This window comes from Engystomops pustulosus, chromosome 8 (assembly GCF_040894005.1).
Source record: "Engystomops pustulosus chromosome 8, aEngPut4.maternal, whole genome shotgun sequence".
NCBI lineage: Eukaryota > Metazoa > Chordata > Amphibia > Anura > Leptodactylidae > Engystomops > Engystomops pustulosus.
The window spans coordinates 8,313,565-8,333,069 of NC_092418.1; the positions used below are offsets into that span (position 1 = coordinate 8,313,565).

The 19,505-nt window shown below is 46.9% G+C and overlaps 2 protein-coding genes across 5 annotated transcripts in view; one reads left to right on the plus strand and one right to left on the minus strand.

Annotated features, from left to right (window-relative positions):
* Window positions 1-18,292, minus strand: TLCD3B (TLC domain containing 3B). Its single transcript, XM_072119518.1, has 5 exons — window positions 17,779-18,292; window positions 8,728-8,811; window positions 5,002-5,206; window positions 1,112-1,207; window positions 1-1,036 (listed from the first exon to the last, which is right to left on the minus strand). The coding sequence occupies exons 1-5, from the start codon at window positions 17,901-17,903 to the stop codon at window positions 710-712; spliced, it is 837 nt and encodes a 278-aa protein (XP_071975619.1). The 5' UTR covers window positions 17,904-18,292; the 3' UTR covers window positions 1-709.
* LOC140074544 (uncharacterized) overlaps window positions 10,599-19,505 on the plus strand; it is a 22,607-nt gene continuing 13,700 nt past the window's right edge. For 2 of the 4 annotated variants that reach the window (XM_072119522.1, XM_072119521.1), the window contains exon 1: window positions 10,599-10,737. In XM_072119522.1, coding sequence (XP_071975623.1) covers window positions 10,632-10,737 — 106 coding nt within the window. In that variant the 5' untranslated portion in view covers window positions 10,599-10,631. The remainder of the gene's footprint in view (window positions 10,738-19,505) is intronic. The other 2 variants (XM_072119523.1, XM_072119524.1) reach the window with 2 other exon arrangements.

A 19,505-nucleotide genomic window follows, 5' to 3' on the forward strand; every position in this document is an offset into this window, starting at 1 on the left:
GCCTATAAATCGGCCGCCATCTTGTAAAAATTAATTTTACGGAGAAACATAAAGGGGTTAATAAGCGCAGGGTCCGCGGCATCTGGGGGGGGGGGGGGAATCTATAGGTTCTCATCAAGGCAAACACAGCTGGCTGATTGGCTAATATCTGGCCATGCTTTAACCCTTACATGTGCAGCTTGGAGCAAAGTATTGTTTTTTATGATTTTTTTTTTTTTTTGCTTATATTATTGCAGCCATTCCCTAATTGTCCGGGCAGTGAGACTTAACCCCTTACATGCTGCTGCCCAATACTCTCCCGTATCTACAGGGATGCAGAAAGCACTGAGCCCTCGCCAAACATCTAGGGGGAGGTAGAGAGCAGGAGGGGGACGTTATTATATAGGTTAGCCGTAGCCCCCCCACCACCATTGCGGGGTATTCATGACGCAGAGCTGTAACCCCCCCCAGGTGGTCATTGTGAGTACTGCACAATAACGCTGACCCCTGGTGGACACGGAGTATATTGCACGGTGAGGTGAGAGGGACAGTGACACCCAGTGGTCACTTAGAGCATTGCAATAGTGGAATCCGTTAATACTGTCACCATCAGAGAGGGGTCCGGTGCTCCTTCCTAGCGCCCCCTAGAGCAGTACATGACCCCGTGCCGTGTATGCATCCAGCAAGGCACAGTCTATGAGGCTGGGGGGAGCAGCTGCCAGGATGGGGGTCACTGGGAGCAGTCCTGCTCTTTGGCTGAGGGGCTGTCGCTGAGGGGGTGTCCGTTCCGCGGCCGCTGGCTCATCCTAGACTGCTGGAACAAAGTGTAAGCTCTTCTGCAGATCAGGTAAAACCAGTAGACTTGGGGGGCCATGAGGACGGCGGCTCCGATGTTGTACTCCGGGGACAGGTTGAAGGGGACCCTGTAGAGGGGGAGCCCCACCCGCTGCCCGTACACCCAGTACATGTAGGGGAAGAGCAGCAGCCGGCAGCAGAAGAAAGTCACTAACATGATGACTCCATTCACCCGGTGCAGAAGAGTCTCCTGCTTCTTATACTGCAAGGCAGGCAAAGGGTTAATCGTATGCAGCGATGGCGACACCGATCCAACATCACCCAGCACCCAACTCACCTGGATCAGAACTTTACCCAGACACACAAACGGGGTGCTGACCTCCGCCATCAGCATGCACCCCAAGAAGAAGTCCCCCTTCCCCTCTCTCCACAGCTGCAACACAGAAACACAACATCACAAGCTACAGGGGCGGTATTATCCCTGCACACAGGGGGGGCGGTATTATCCCTGCACACAGGGGGGGCGGTATTATCCCTGCACACAGGGGGGGCGGTATTATCCCTGCACACAGGGGGGGCGGTATTATCCCTGCACACAGGGGGGGCGGTATTATCCCTGCACACAGGGGGGGCGGTATTATCCCTGCACACAGGGGGGGCGGTATTATCCCTGCACACAGGGGGGGCGGTATTATCCCTGCACACAGGGGGGGCGGTATTATCCCTGCACACAGGGGGGGCGGTATTATCCCTGCACACAGGGGGGGCGGTATTATCCCTGCACACAGGGGGGGCGGTATTATCCCTGCACACAGGGGGGGCGGTATTATCCCTGCACACAGGGGGGGCGGTATTATCCCTGCACACAGGGGGGGGGCGGTATTATCCCTGCACACAGGGGGGGGGCGGTATTATCCCTGCACACAGGGGGGGCGGTATTATCCCTGCACACAGGGGGGGGGCGGTATTATCCCTGCACACAGGGGGGGGGCGGTATTATCCCTGCACACAGGGGGGGGGCGGTATTATCCCTGCACACAGGGGGGGGGCGGTATTATCCCTGCACACAGGGGGGGGGCGGTATTATCCCTGCACACAGGGGGGGGCGGTATTATCCCTGCACACAGGGGGGGGCGGTATTATCCCTGCACACAGGGGGGGGCGGTATTATCCCTGCACACAGGGGGGGGCGGTATTATCCCTGCACACAGGGGGGGGCGGTATTATCCCTGCACACAGGGGGGGGCGGTATTATAGTAGTTATATTCCTGTACATAGGGGCAGTATTATAGTAGTTATATTCCTGTACATATGGGGCAGTATTATAGTAGTTATATTCCTGTACATAGAGGGCAGTATTATAGTAGTTATATTCTTGTACATAGGGGGGCAGTATTATAGTAGTTATATTCCTGTACATAGGGGGCAGTATTATAGTAGTTATATTCCTGTACATAGGGGGCAGTATTATAGTAGTTATATTCCTGTACATAGGGAGCAGTATTATAGTAGTTATATTCTTGTACATAGGGGGCAGTATTATAGTAGTTATATTCCTGTACATAGGGGGCAGTATTATAGTAGTTATATTCCTGTACATAGGGGGCAGTATTATAGTAGTTATATTCTTGTACATAGGGGGCAGTATTATAGTAGTTATATTCTTGTACATAGGGGGCAGTATTATAGTAGTTATATCCCTGTACATAGGGGGCAGTATTATAGTAGTTATATTCTTGTACATAGGAGGCAGTATTATAGTAGTTATATTCTTGTACATAGGAGGCAGTATTATAGTAGTTATATTCCTGTACATAGGGGGGCAGTATTATAGTAGGTATATTCTTGTACATAGGAGGCAGTATTATAGTAGTTATATTCCTGTACATAGGGGGGCAGTATTATAGTAGGTATATTCCTGTACATAGGGGGCAGTATTATAGTAGTTATATTCTTGTACATAGGAGGCAGGATTATAGTAGTTATATTCTTGTACATAGGGAGCAGTATTATAGTAGTTATATTCCTGTACATAGGGAGCAGTATTATAGTAGTTATATTCCTGTACATATGGGGCAGTATTATAGTAGTTATATTCCTGTACATAGAGGGCAGTATTATAGTAGTTATATTCTTGTACATAGAGGGCAGTATTATAGTAGTTATATTCCTGTACATAGAGGGCAGTATTATAGTAGTTATATTCCTGTACATAGGGGCAGTATTATAGTAGTTATATTCTTGTACATAGGGGGCAGTATTATAGTAGTTATATTCTTGTACATAGGGGGCAGTATTATTGTAGTTATATTCCTGTATATAGGGGGCAGTATTATAGTAGTTATATTCCTGTACATAGGGGGCAGTATTATAGTAGTTATATTCCTGTACATAGGGGGCAGTATTATAGTAGTTATATCCCTGTACACAGGGGTCAGTATTATAGTAGTTATATCCCTGTACATAGGGGGCAGTATTATAGTAGTTATATCCCTGTACATAGGGGGCAGTATTATAGTAGTTATATTCCTGTACATAGGGGGCAGTATTATAGTAGTTATATTCCTGTACATAGGGAGCAGTATTATAGTAGTTATATTCTTGTACATAGGGGGCAGTATTATAGTAGTTATATTCCTGTACATAGGGGGCAGTATTATAGTAGTTATATTCCTGTACATAGGGGGCAGTATTATAGTAGTTATATTCTTGTACATAGGGGGCAGTATTATAGTAGTTATATTCTTGTACATAGGGGGCAGTATTATAGTAGTTATATCCCTGTACATAGGGGGCAGTATTATAGTAGTTATATTCTTGTACATAGGAGGCAGTATTATAGTAGTTATATTCTTGTACATAGGAGGCAGTATTATAGTAGTTATATTCCTGTACATAGGGGGGCAGTATTATAGTAGGTATATTCTTGTACATAGGAGGCAGTATTATAGTAGTTATATTCCTGTACATAGGGGGGCAGTATTATAGTAGGTATATTCCTGTACATAGGGGGCAGTATTATAGTAGTTATATTCTTGTACATAGGAGGCAGGATTATAGTAGTTATATTCTTGTACATAGGGAGCAGTATTATAGTAGTTATATTCCTGTACATAGGGAGCAGTATTATAGTAGTTATATTCCTGTACATATGGGGCAGTATTATAGTAGTTATATTCCTGTACATAGAGGGCAGTATTATAGTAGTTATATTCTTGTACATAGGGGGCAGTATTATTGTAGTTATATTCCTGTATATAGGGGGCAGTATTATAGTAGTTATATTCCTGTACATAGGGGGCAGTATTATAGTAGTTATATTCCTGTACATAGGGGGCAGTATTATAGTAGTTATATCCCTGTACACAGGGGTCAGTATTATAGTAGTTATATCCCTGTACATAGGGGGCAGTATTATAGTAGTTATATCCCTGTACATAGGGGGCAGTATTATAGTAGATATGCAAAAATAGAGGAAATCCATCTGCATTTGGCAGCAAAAAAGTTAAAAATCCTAAACTCTATTTAAGAAAGCATTAAAAAAAAGTAATTCCATGAAAAAATGGCAAAAAGTGATGCGTTTCAGACCAATAAAATGAACTGAACAAGCCGGCAATAAGTAAGGATGGACGAGCAGGCAGAGCACCCCCCCTCCTCCCGCTCAGGTGGGACCAGAGTGATTGCAGTACAGCTACACCCAGCTGCAGGAATATGCAAAATGAATCAAAAAAATATAACAAAACGAAAAATATAAACAAAAAAGTTAGTGAATAATAACAGATGGTAACAATCAATAAAAAATGACTTATTATACATGTGATGCAAACCAAGAGGAAACCAAAAGAAGCATCCGCTGCGCCTCTTTCATGTGAAGGGTTTTAACCCTGTCCCTGCCACGTCTGCTGTAAGGGACATAATGTTACCGGAGTGTCCCTGTTACATTGCGAGCACTAGAGATAGTTTTAGGATTTGCACCTGTGATGTGTTCAGAGTTTGTTCTTCAGGTATTTTTGTTTGGGTGTGAATAGGAACCTAGTTGGTCTGAAACGCGTCACCTTTCGCCATTTTTCCATGGACTTGTTTTTAAGCTTTCTTAAATAAAAATTTTGGATTTTTTATGCTGCCTGATGCCGATGGATTTGCTCTATTTCTTCATGTCACATCACCCCACGGCATGAACCTCCTGTTTGGACCCCGGGGTGTTACAGTAGATCTGTTACTACTCACCACTGACACGGGGAAGCAGACGGCCACCATGAAGACGTGGTGCAGGACCATGAGGAACTCCTTGTACAGATAGGCCCTGGTGAGCCTCCAGCCTCCCGGGTGCCCCTTCAGCTTGTGCTTGTGCCAGTAGCAGAGGTACATGGCGTAGATGTCATATATGAAGTAAGGAACAGCAAAGCGCGTGTAGGTGGCAGCCAGCCAATGTCTGAGGATGGGAGAGACACGTCACACACTCACTGCTACACTGATGCTCCAATGTAACACTAACTGACCGCACCCTGCGCTGCCCCTCACCCCCCCCCCCCATCTCCCCCTGCGCTGCCCCTCCCCTCGCCCCCATCTCCCCCTGCGCTGCCCCTCCCCTCCCCTCGCCCCCATCTCCCCCTCCGCTGCCCCTCGGCCCCCCCCCCCCATCTCCCCCTGCGCTGCCCCTCGCCCCCATCTCCCCCTCCGCTGCCCCTCGCCCCCCCCCCCCATCTCCCCCTGCGCTGCCCCTCGCCCCCATCTCCCCCTCCGCTGCCCCTCGCCCCCATCTCCCCCTCCTCTAGGTGCAGGATGAGACGTGAGGTGACACCCTAATAACTGTGCCAATTAGACAGATGTGAGGGTGGTTAATCTCCCTCCTGATCTCCATCTGCCAGGACCGGCCCGAGGTATTGGGGGGGGGGTAATCTCTCTTAAACTTATTAATTCTTACAGATAACACAGGATTACAGGGCGGGAGGGGTTAACCTTGAGCCGTGTCACCTCTGGTTAACCCTTTGGAGGCTGCATGTATTATAGCATTGGGGGGTAACATGGGGGGTTATAAAGACCCCCTGCAGATAACTTTTGTATTTTTCTACTGAAATTGATGGTAAATTCTAGGACGTGATGTCTAAGATTTCCTAAATTTCACTGCAATTTATAGACTCTGCCACCAGGTGGCGCCACATCCCCTGTGACAGAGCAATTACTGCAGGTGATGGAGCATTACCAGGGGGGAGGGGTTACAAGTCTCCAAGAGGGACCGGGGTACAGAGTATTACCCCTGCGTGTATTATCCCTGTACTGTGACATCACTGTGTGTATTATCCCTGTACTGTGACATTACTGGGTGTATTATCCCTGTACTGTGACATCACTGTGTGTATTCTCCCTGTACTGTGACATCACTGTGTGTATTCTCCCTGTACTGTGACATCACTGTGTGTATTCTCCCTGTACTGTGACATCACTGTGTGTATTCTCCCTGTACTGTGACATCACTGTGTGTATTATCCCTGTACTGTGACATCACTGTGTGTATTATCCCTGTACTGTGAAATCACTGTGTGTATTATCCCTGTACTGTGAAATCACTGTGTGTATTATCCCTGTACTGTGACATCACTGTGTGTATTATCCCTGTACTGTGACATCACTGTGTGTATTATCCTTGTACTGTGACATCACTGTGTGTATTATCCCTGTACTGTGACATCACTGTGTGTATTATCCCTGTACTGTGACATCACTGTGTGTATTATCCCTGTACTGTGACATCACTGTGTGTATTATCCCTGTACTGTGACATCACTGTGTGTGTATTATCTCTGTACTGTGACATCACTGTGTGTATTATCCCTGTACTGTGACATCACTGTGTGTATTATCCTGTACTGTGACATCACTGTGTATTCTCTGTACTGTGACATCACTGTGTGTATTATCCCTGTACTGTGACATCACTGTGTGTACTATCCCTGTACTGTGACATCACTGTGTGTATTATCCCTGTACTGTGACATCACTGTGTGTATTATCCCTGTACTGTGACATCACTGTGTGTATTATCCCTGTACTGTGACATCACTGTGTGTATTATCCCTGTACTGTGACATCACTGTGTGTATTATCCCTGTACTGTGACATCACTGTGTGTATTGTCTCTGTACTGTGACATCAATGTGTGTATTATCCCCTGTACTGTGACATCGCTGTGTGTATTATCCCCTGTACTGTGACATCAATGTGTGTATTATGCCTGTACTGTGACATCACTGTGTGTGTATTATCTCTGTACTGTGACATCACTGTGTGTATTATCCCTGTACTGTGACATCACTGTGTGTATTATCCTGTACTGTGACATCACTGTGTATTCTCTGTACTGTGACATCACTGTGTGTATTATCCCTGTACTGTGACATCACTGTGTGTACTATCCCTGTACTGTGACATCACTGTGTGTATTATCCCTGTACTGTGACATCACTGTGTGTATTATCCCTGTACTGTGACATCACTGTGTGTATTATCCCTGTACTGTGACATCACTGTGTGTATTATCCCTGTACTGTGACATCACTGTGTGTATTATCCCTGTACTGTGACATCACTGTGTGTATTGTCTCTGTACTGTGACATCAATGTGTGTATTATCCCCTGTACTGTGACATCACTGTGTGTATTATCCCCTGTACTGTGACATCAATGTGTGTATTATGCCTGTACTGTGACATCACTGTGTGTATTATCCCTGTACTGTGACATCACTGTGTGTATTATCCCTGTACTGTGACATCACTATGTGTATCATCCCTGTACTGTGACATCACTGTGTGTATTATCTTGTACTGTGACATCACTGTGTGTACCATCCCTGTACTGTGACATCAATGTGTGTATTCTCCTGTCCTGTGACATCACTGTGTGTATTATCCCTGTACTGTGACATCACTGTGCGTATTATCCCTGTACTGTGACATCAGTGTGTATTATCCCTGTACTGTGACATCACTGCGTGTATTATCCTGTACTGTGACATCACTGTGTGTATTATCCCCTGTACTGTGACATCACTGTGTGTATTATCCCTGTACTGTGACATCTCTGTGTGTATTATCCCTGTACTGTGACATCACTGTGTGTATTATCCCTGTACTGTGACATCACTGTGTGTATTATCCCTGTACTGTGACATCACTGTGTGTATTATCCCTGTACTGTGACATTACTGTGTGTATTCTCCTGTCCTGTGACATCACTGTGTGTATTATCCCCTGTACTGTGACATCACTGTGTATTATCCCTGTACTGTGACATCACTGCGTGTATTATCCCTGTACTGTGACATCACTGTGTGTATTATCCCTGTACTGTGACATCACTATGTGTATTATCCCTGTACTGTGACATTACTGTGTGTATTATCCCTGTACTGTGACATTACTGTGTGTATTCTCCTGTCCTGTGACATCACTGTGTGTATTATCCCTGTACTGTGACATCACTGTGTGTATTATCCCTGTACTGTGACATCACTGTGTGTATTATCCCTGTACTGTGACATCACTGTGTGTATTACCTCTGTACTGTGACATCACTGTGTGTATTACCTCTGTACTGTGACATCACTGTGTGTATTATCCCTGTACTGTGACATCACTGTGTGTATTCTCCCTGTACTGTGACATCACTGTGTGTATTCTCCCTGTACTGTGACATCACTGTGTGTATTATCCCCTGTACTGTGACATCACTGTGTGTATTCTCCCTGTACTGTGACATCACTGTGTGTATTATCCCCTGTACTGTGACATCACTGTGTGTATTCTCCTGTCCTGTGACATCACTGTGTGTACGGGTGGTGCTGTGTGACACTGAGCTGCTCCTCTCCTCCGCAGGGCACATCAGATTATATACATATTTAATGACTCCTTATGTTCCCTGCAGCCTATGAGCGCGGCCGCCAGGGACACTTACCGATCCTCGATGACATCCTTACAGGACGAGGCTACAATGTATCCAGCTGTGGAGGCCAGAACCGCTTGTATGGAGGAGACCAACCTGGAAGAGAGGAGGGGGGGGGGGGGGGGGGTCAGTATAGCATCCATAGGGCGTCCCCTCCCCCACACACAGCTGTCACAACACCTGTGCAGTGACATCACTTCCCTCTGTATACAGCTGCAGGATATAGAGGGGGAGCTCTGCACACACCACAAGCTGCAGGATATAGAGGGGGAGCTCTGCACACACCACAAGCTGCAGGATATAGAGGGGGAGCTCTGCACACACCACAAGCTGCAGGATATAGAGGAGGAGCTCTGCACACACCACAAGCAGCAGGATATACAGGATGATCTCTGCACACACCACAAGCTGCAGGATATAGAGGAGGAGCTCTGCACACACCACAAGCTGCAGGATATACAGGATGAGCTCTGCACACACCACAAGCTGCAGGATATAGAGGAGGAGCTCTGCACACACCACAAGCTGCAGGATATAGATGGGGAGCTCTGCACACACCACAAGCTGCAGGATATAGAGGAGGAGCTCTGCACACACCACAAGCTGCAGGATATAGAGGATGATCTCTGCACACACCACGAGCTGCAGGATATACAGGATGAGCTCTGCACACACCACAAGCTGCAGGATATAGAGGGGGGGGGGCTCTGCACACACCACAAGCTGCAGGATATACAGGATGAGCTCTGCGCACACCACAAGCTGCAGGATATACAGGAGGAGCTCTGCACACACCACAAGCTGCAGGATATACAGGAGGAGCTCTGCACACACCACAAGCTGCAGGATATAGAGGAGGAGCTCTGCACACACCACAAGCTGCAGGATATAGAGGAGGAGCTCTGCACACACCACAAGATGCAGGATATATAGGATGAGCTCTGCACACACCACAAGCTGCAGGATATAGAGGAGGAGCTCTGCACACACCACAAGCTGCAGGATATAGATGGGGAGCTCTGCACACACCACAAGCTGCAGGATATAGAGGAGGAGCTCTGCACACACCACAAGCTGCAGGATAAACAGGATGAGCTCTGCACACACCACAAGCTGCAGGATATAGAGGAGGAGCTCTGCACACACCACAAGCTGCAGGATATAGAGGAGGAGCTCTGCACACACCACAAGCTGCAGGATATAGAGGAGGAGCTCTGCACACACCACAAGCTGCAGGATATAGAGGGGGGGGGGCTCTGCACACTCCACAAACTGCAGGATATACAGGAGGAGCTCTGCACACACCACAAGCTGCAGGATATAGAGGAGGAGCTCTGCACACACCACAAGCTGCAGGATATAGAGGAGGAGCTCTGCACACACCACAAACTGCAGGATATAGAGGAGGAGCTTTGCACACACCACAAGCTGCAGGATATAGAGGAGGAGCTCTGCATACACCACAAGCTGCAGGATATAGAGGGGGGGGGGGCTCTGCACACACCACAAACTGCAGGATATACAGGAGGAGCTCTGCACACACCACAAGCTGCAGGATATAAAGAAGGAGCTCTGCACACACCACAAGCTGCAGGATATACAGGATGAGCTCTGCACACACCACAAGCTGCAGGATATAGAGGAGGAGCTCTGCACACACCATAAACTGCAGGATATAGAGGAGGAGCTCTGCACACACCACAAGCTGCAGGATATAGAGGAGGAGCTCTGCACACACCACAAGCTGCAGGATATAGAGGAGGAGCTCTGCACAGTCCACAAGCTGCAGGATATAGAGGAGGAGCTCTGCACACACCACAAGCTGCAGGATATAAAGAAGGAGCTCTGCACACACCACAAGCTGCAGGATATAGAGGAGGAGCTCTGCACACACCACAAGCTGCAGGATATAGAGGATGAGCTCTGCACACACCACAAGCTGCAGTCACCGCACACCCCGCAGGCTGCAGGATATAGAGAAGGAGCTCTGCACACCCCACAAGCTGCACAACCCATGTACAGGTATATAATGATATATGTGCAGCTGGTATAACCTGGGGTTCTCCTGTATATAATGATATATGTACAGCCGCTATAACCCGGGGATCCCCTGTATATAGTGATACATGTACAGCCGCTATAACCTGGGGATCTCCTGTATATAATGATATATGTACAGCCGGTATAACCTGGGGATCTCCTGTATATAATGATATATGTACGGCCGGTATAACCTGGGGATCTCCTGTATATAATGATGTATGTACGGCCGGTATAACCTGGGGATCTCCTGTATATAATGATATAGGTACAGCCGGTATAACCTGGGGATCTCCTGTATATAATGATATATGTACAGCCGGTATAACCTGGGGTTCTCCTGTATATAATGATATATGTACAGCCGCTATAACCTGGGGATCTCCTGTATATAATGTTATATGTACAGCCGATATAACCTGGGGATCTCCTGTATATAATGATATATGTACAGCCGGTATAACCTGGGGATCTCCTGTATATAATGATATATGTACAGCCGGTATAACCTGGGGATCTCCTGTATATAATGATATATGTACAGCCGGTATAACCTGGGGATCTCCTGTATATAATGATATATGTACAGCCGGTATAACCTGGGGATCTCCTGTATATAATGATATATGTACAGCCGGTATAACCTGGGGATCTCCTGTATATAATGATATATGTACAGCCGGTATAACCTGGGGATCCCCTGTATATAGTGATACATGTACAGCCGCTATAACCTGGGGATCCCCTGTATATAATGATATATGTACAGCCGCTATAACCTGGAGATCCCCTGCATTAGCAGCAGTGTATCCTGGGTAATGTAGCAGTTCCTGAATTTGCTACAAAGTGTCATCAGCTCCAGAGATCCCAAGAGCGGAGATCCCTGCAGCCAAACCTCCAGCACCTGCTGCCCTGTACCTCCACCAAATCCTATCCTGTGTGATACTGCCTTCTGTGCCATGTATCTAATCCTATCCTGTTTGATACGGTCTGCTGAGCTGTGTATCTAACCCTATCCTGTGTGATACTGTCTGCTGAGCTGTGTATCTAATCCTCTCCTGTGTGATACTGTCTGCTGAGCTGTGTATCTAATCCTATCCTGTGTGATACTGTCTTCTGAGCTGTGTATCTAATCCTCTCCTGTGTGATACTGTCTGCTGAGCTGTGTATCTAATCCTCTCCTGTGTGATACTGTCTGCTGAGCTGTGTATCTAATCCTCTCCTGTGTGATACTGTCTGCTGAGCTGTGTATCTAATCCTCTCCTGTGTGATACTGTCTGCTGAGCTGTGTATCTAATCCTCTTCCTTGTGGTACTGTCTGCTGAGCGGTGTATCTAATCCCATTCTGTGTGATACTGTCTGCTGAGCTGTGTATCTAATCCCATCCTGTGTGATACTGCCTGCTGAGCTGTGTATCTAATCCTCTCCTGTGTGATACTGTCTGCTGAGCTGTGTATCTAATCCTATCCTGTGTGATACTGTCTGCTGAGCCGTGTATCTAATCCTATCCTGTGTGATACTGTCTGCTGAGCTGTGTATCTAATCCTATCCTGTGTGATACTGTCTGCTGAGCTGTGTATCTAATCCTCCCCTGTGTGATACTGTCTGCTGAGCTGTGTATCTAATCCTATCCTGTGTGATACTGCTGAGCTGTGTATCTAATCCTATCCTGTGTGATACTACCTGCTGAGCTGTGTATCTAATCCTATCCTGTGTGATACTGCCTGCTGAGCTGTGTATCTAATCCTCTCCTGTGTGATACTGTCTGCTGAGCTGTGTATCTAATCCTCTTCCTTGTGGTACTGTCTGCTGAACTGTGTATCTAATACTCTCCTGTGTGATACTGTCTGCTGAGTTGTGTATCTAATCCTATCCTGTGTGATACTGTCTGCTGAGCTGTGTATCTAATCCTCTCCTGTGTGATACTGTCTGCTGAGCTGTGTATCTAATCCTCTCCTGTGTGATACTGTCTGCTGAGCTGTGTATCTAATCCTCTCCTGTGTGATACTGTCTGCTGAGCTGTGTATCTAATCCTATCCTGTGTGATACTGTCTGCTGAGCTGTGTATCTAATCCTATCCTGTGTGGTACTGTCTGCTGAACTGTGTATCTAATCCTCTCCTGTGTGATACTGTCTGCTGAGCTGTGTATCTAATCCTCTCCTGTGTGATACTGTCTGCTGAGCTGTGTATCTAATCCTATCCTGTGTGATACAGTCTGCTGAGCTGTGTATCTAATCCTATCCTGTGTGATACAGTCTGCTGAGCTGTGTATCTAATCCTATCCTGTGTGATACTGCCTGCTGAGCTGTGTATCTAATCTTTTGATTTGTGATGCTGCAACAGAGCAGAAGGTATCTAAATCTTCTATGAGTCATACAGCAGTGTGACAGAAAGTATCTAAGCCTCAGTGTGTGATACACCCCTATATACCAGCGATTGGATACCTGATGAGGCAGGTCCCTGTTATGTTGGTGATCTATGAGCTTCGCACATTCCTGATGAATTCCTCATCATAACGTGTTACACGAGTCATTTCTCCCGGGAGCAGCGGGGGGCGCTCACTAATATCACTAATGGTGGGAAAACTGCCCCCCCCCCCCCCCCCCCGGAAGACCTGGGGTCACATGATCAGATCTGTGCAGGGGATGTTACTATAGGAGGACCCGGGGTCACATGATCAGATCTGTACAGGGGATGTTACTATAGGAGGACCCGGGGTCACATGATCAGATCTGTACAGGGGATGTTACTATAGGAGGACCCGGGGTCACATGATCAGATCTGTGCAGGAGATGTTACTATAGGAGGACCCGGGGTCACATGATCAGATCTGTACAGGGGATGTTACTATAGGAGGACCCGGGGTCACATGATCAGATCTGTGCAGGAGATGTTACTATAGGAGGACCCGGGGTCACATGATCAGATCTGTACAGGGAATGTTACTATAGGAGGACCTGGGGTCACATGATCAGATCTGTACAGGAGATGTTACTATAGGAGGACCCGGGGTCACATGATCAGATCTGTGCAGGAGATGTTACTATAGGAGGACCCGGGGTCACATGATCAGATCTGTACAGGGGATGTTACTATAGGAGGACCAGGGTCACATGATCAAATCTGTGCAAGGGATGTTACTATAGGAGGACCCGGGGTCACATGATCAGATCTGTACAGGGGATGTTACTATAGGAGGACCCGGGTCACATGATCAGATCTGTACAGCAGATGTTACTATAGGAGGACCCGGGGTCACATGATCAGATCTGTACAGGGTATGTTACTATAGGAGGACCCGGGTCACATGATCAGATCTGTACAGGGGATGTTACTATAGGAGGACCCGGGGTCACATGATCAGATCTGTACAGGGGATGTTACTATAGGAGGACCCGGGGTCACATGATCAGATCTGTACAGGGGATGTTACTATAGGAGGACCCGGGGTCACATGATCAGATCTGTACAGGGGATGTTACTATAGGAGGACCCGGGGTCACATGATCAGATCTGTACAGGGGATGTTACTATAGGAGGACCCGGGGTCACATGATCAGATCTGTACAGGAGATGTTACTATAGGAGGACACGGGGTCACATGATCAGATCTGTACAGGGGATGTTACTATAGGAGGACCCGGGTCACATGATCAGATATGTGCAGGAGATGTTACTATAGGAAGACCCGGGTCACATGATCAGATCTGTACAGGGGATGTTACTATAGGAGGACCCGGGGTCACATGATCAGATCTGTACAGGAGATGTTACTATAGGAGGACCCGGGGTCACATGACCAGATCTGTACAGGGGATGTTACTATAGGAGGACCCGGGTCACATGATCAGATCTGTACAGGGGATGTTACTATAGGAGGACCCGGGGTCACATGATCAGATCTGTACAGGGGATGTTACTATAGGAGGACCCGGGGTCACATGATCAGATCTGTACAGGGGATGTTACTATAGGAGGACCCGGGGTCACATGATCAGATCTGTACAGGGGATGTTACTATAGGAGGACCCGGGGTCACATGATCAGATCTGTACAGGGGATGTTACTATAGGAGGACCCGGGGTCACATGATCAGATCTGTACAGGAGATGTTACTATAGGAGGACACGGGGTCACATGATCAGATCTGTACAGGGGATGTTACTATAGGAGGACCCGGGTCACATGATCAGATATGTGCAGGAGATGTTACTATAGGAGGACCCGGGGTCACATGATCAGATCTGTACAGGAGATGTTACTATAGGAGGACCCGGGGTCACATGACCATGTCTGGGCAGGTTCTCATAAACCATTAAAAAGTTGTCCCTTCCTTAGTACTAGCAATAACCGCTCAGGTGTCTTGGAGCCTTTGGGACTTCACAGCTTTGGTGTCCGTGTTGTGATGATTCTGTGAGTTATTTAGGGATCTCTTCCTTCTGGTGTTTGGTGTTGGGTTCCTGCACTCTCAGACCAATCTGTAAGCAGTGAAGGGGTCATCCGAGGTCAGTGACCACCAGACACCAGGCTGGACTGATGATGTCATCACACACTGATATATACATGACACACACTCCTTATACAGAGGATGATGTCACAACAAGGACTGAAGATGCAGATTCCATCACTGCCACAATCATCCAAATATACCACCTGCAGTCCCATGTAACAGAGTGATATCTCTGAGTACAGATCATGTAGTAGATGTGTCCTGCAGTCCCATGTAACAGAGTGATATCTCTGAGTACAGATCATGTAGTAGATGTATCCTGCAGTCCTATGTAACACCACAGATATCACAGTGATATATCTGAGTACAGATCATGTAATAGATGTGTCCTGCAGTCCTATGTAACACCACAGATAACACAGTGATATCTCTGAGCACAGATCATGTAGTAGATGTGTCCTGCAGTCCTATGTAACACCACAGATAACACAGTGATATCTCTGAGCACAGATCATGTAGTAGATGTGTCCTGCAGTCCTATGTAACACCACAGATAACACAGGGATATCTCTGAGTACAGATCATGTAGTAGATGTGTCCTGCAGTCCTATGTAACACCACAGATAACACAGTGATATCTCTGAGTACAGATCATGTAGTAGATGTGTCCTGCAGTCCTATGTAACACCACAGATAACACAGTGATATCTCTGAGTACAGATCATGTAGTAGATGTGTCCTGCAGTCCTATGTAACACCACAGATAACACAGTGATATCTCTGAGTACAGATCATGTAGTAGATGTGTCCTGCAGTCCCATGTAACACCACAGATAACACAGTGATATCTCTCTGAGTACAGATCATGTAGTAGATGTGTCCTGCAGTCCTATGTAACACTACAGATAACACAGTGATATCTCTGAGTACAGATCATGTAGTAGATGTGTCCTGCAGTCCTATGTAACACCACAGATAACACAGTGATATCTCTGAGTACAGATCATGTAGTAGATGTGTCCTGCAGTCCTATGTAACACCACAGATAACACAGTGATATCTCTGAGTACAGATCATGTAGTAGATGTGTCCTGCAGTCCTATGTAACACCACAGATAACACAGTGATATCTCTGAGTACAGATCATGTAGTAGATGTGTCCTGCAGTCCTATGTAACACCACAGATAACACAGTGATATCTCTGAGTACAGATCATGTAGTAGATGTCTCCTGCAGTCCTATGTAACACCACAGATAACACAGTGATATCTGAGTACAGATCATGTAGTAGATGTGCCCTGCAGTCCTATGTAACACCACAGATAACACAGTGATATCTCTGAGTACAGATCATGTAGTAGATGTGTCCTGCAGTCCTATGTAACACCACAGATAACACAGTGATATCTCTGAGTACAGATCATGTAGTAGATGTGTCCTGCAGTCCTATGTAACACTACAGATAACACAGTGATATCTCTCTGAGTACAGATCATGTAGTAGATGTGTCCTGCAGTCCTATGTAACACTACAGATAACACAGTGATATCTCTGAGTACAGATCATGTAGTAGATGTGTCCTGCAGTCCTATGTAACACCACAGATAACACAGTGATATCTCTGAGTACAGATCATGTAGTAGATGTGTCCTGCAGTCCTATGTAACACCACAGATAACACAGTGATATCTCTGAGTACAGATCATGTAGTAGATGTGTCCTGCAGTCCTATGTAACACCACAGATAACACAGTGATATCTCTGAGTACAGATCATGTAGTAGATGTCTCCTGCAGTCCTATGTAACACCACAGATAACACAGTGATATCTGAGTACAGATCATGTAGTAGATGTGTCCTGCAGTCCCATGTAACACCACAGATAACACAGTGATATCTCTGAGCACAGATCATGTAGTAGATGTGTCCTGCAGTCCTATGTAACACCACAGATAACACAGTGATATCTCTGAGTACAGATCATGTAGTAGATGTGTCCTGCAGTCCTATGTAACACCACAGATAACACAGTGATATCTCTGAGTACAGATCATGTAGTAGATGTGTCCTGCAGTCCTATGTAACACCACAGATAACACAGTGATATCTCTCTGAGTACAGATCATGTAGTAGATGTGTCCTGCAGTCCTATGTAACACCACAGATAACACAGTGATATCTCTGAGTACAGATCATGTAGTAGATGTGTCCTGCAGTCCTATGTAACACCACAGATAACACAGTGATATCTCTGAGTACAGATCATGTAGTAGATGTGTCCTGCAGTCCTATGTAACAGCACAGATAACACAGTGATATCTCTGAGTACAGATCATGTAGTAGATGTGACCTGCAGTCCCATGTAACAGTGTGTATAGAGTGTACACAATGTAACAGAACACCTGTCAGTGATGCGGCAGCAGTGACACATGTATGTGGGGGTATGGTGTGTGCCCCCCGCTGCCATGTTTGTTTACTCTCTATACATGCAGCTCCTGCAGCAGAGGCTTAGCCCTTGTGCCCAGCTGGTGCAGCATCAGTGCCCCGGCCCCCTCCCCTCTCCCCGGGTACCTGGCTGATACTATGACGGTGTTGGATTCCTCCCCACGGAAAAGCCTCAGCCTCCGCAGTCCGGCCTTGGAGAGGAGGAAGAGACCCGGGAAGAAGAGGCTGCCAGCGGCCAGGACATGTACCATTGCGGCAGTGGAGAGGATGGAGACGAGAGGCAGGGAGAGGGGGGTGGGGGAGGGGGAGACAGAGAGACACAGCACAGGAGGGGGACACACCGGAGAGGGGGGCACACAGACAGACAGACAAAAGGGGGCAGAGTCCTAGGAAAAGACAAAGAGACAATGGGGAGAGGGGGAGAGGCAGGGAGGGGGCATGGAGTGGCCGGGGAGGGGGAGATGGATGAGTGTGGTACCCTGCAGATCAGGGATGAGGGATGGATGCTGCTCGCCCTCCAGCCAGCACATAGACAGAGGCTGTCACTGACACAGGGGAGGCAAAGCCACCGCCAGGAGGAGGGATTTAAAGGCGCAGCATGGATTTGGTGTGTGGAGCTCGCTGCCCGGGGCTGTCATAATCCGCTGTCTTCAGTGTAATCCTCATTATAAGCAGAGGGGGGCGCACACGTCACAGCACCCCCCCCCCCCAATCCCATACCTAAAATATCACCTGGAGTCCACTAACCCCACCGCAATGTCAGGGCATTAATACTAATCCAGGATGAAGGACAAGGTACCCGCCTGAAGAGCTAACACTCATTACAAGTCAGATCATCATTAATCGCTGAGTATTATGTGAATGGAGAAAATATGAGGAAAATCACTGCAGAACCATGACGACCCACAAACCTGCACTCACTATTCTGCTGCTGGTGCAGTCACTGTGTACATACATGACATTACTTATCCTGTACTGATCCTGAGTTACATCCTGTATTATACTCCAGAGCTGCACTCACTATTCTGCTGCTGGTGCAGTCACTGTGTATATACATGACATTACTTATCCTGTACTGATCCTGAGTTACATCCTGTATTATACTCCAGAGCTGCACTCACTATTCTGCTGCTGGTACAGTCACTGTGTACATACATGACATTACTTATCCTGTACTGATCCTGAGTTACATCCTGTATTATACCCCAGAGCTGCACTCACTATTCTGCTGCTGGTGCAGTCACTGTGTACATACATGACATTACTTATCCTGTACTGATCCTGAGTTACATCCTGTATTATACCCCAGAGCTGCACTCACTATTCTGCTGCTGGTGCAGTCACTGTGTACATACATGACATTACTTATCCTGTACTGATCCTGAGTTACATCCTGTATTATACCCCAGAGCTGCACTCACTATTCTGCTGCTGGTGCAGTCACTGTGTACATACATGACATTACTTATCCTGTACTGATCCTGAGTTACATCCTGTATTATACCTCAGAGCTGCACTCACTATTCTGCTGCTGGTGCAGTCACTGGGTACATACATGACATTACTTATCCTGTACTGATCCTGAGTTACATCCTGTATTATACCCCAGAGCTGCACTCACTATTCTGCTGCTGGTGCAGTCACTGTACATACATGACATTACTTATCCTGTACTGATCCTGAGTTACATCCTGTATTATACTCCAGAGCTGCACTCACTATTCTGCTGCTGGTGCAGTCACTGTGTACATACATGACATTACTTATCCTGTACTGATCCTGAGTTACAGCCTGTATTATACTCCAGAGCTGCACTCACTATTCTGCTGCTGGTGCAGTCACTGTGTACATAC

Coding starts and splice junctions, on each gene's coding strand:
- TLCD3B (XM_072119518.1), bottom strand. CDS start 17,903: ATGGTACATGTCCTGGCCGCTGGCAGCCTCTTCTTCCCGGGTCTCTTC. Junction 5,207..8,727: donor AAGGATGTCATCGAGGATCG/GTAAGTGTCCCT, acceptor TCCCATCCTCAG/ACATTGGCTGGCTGCCACCT. Junction 1,037..1,111: donor TGGGTAAAGTTCTGATCCAG/GTGAGTTGGGTG, acceptor CCTGCCTTGCAG/TATAAGAAGCAGGAGACTCT.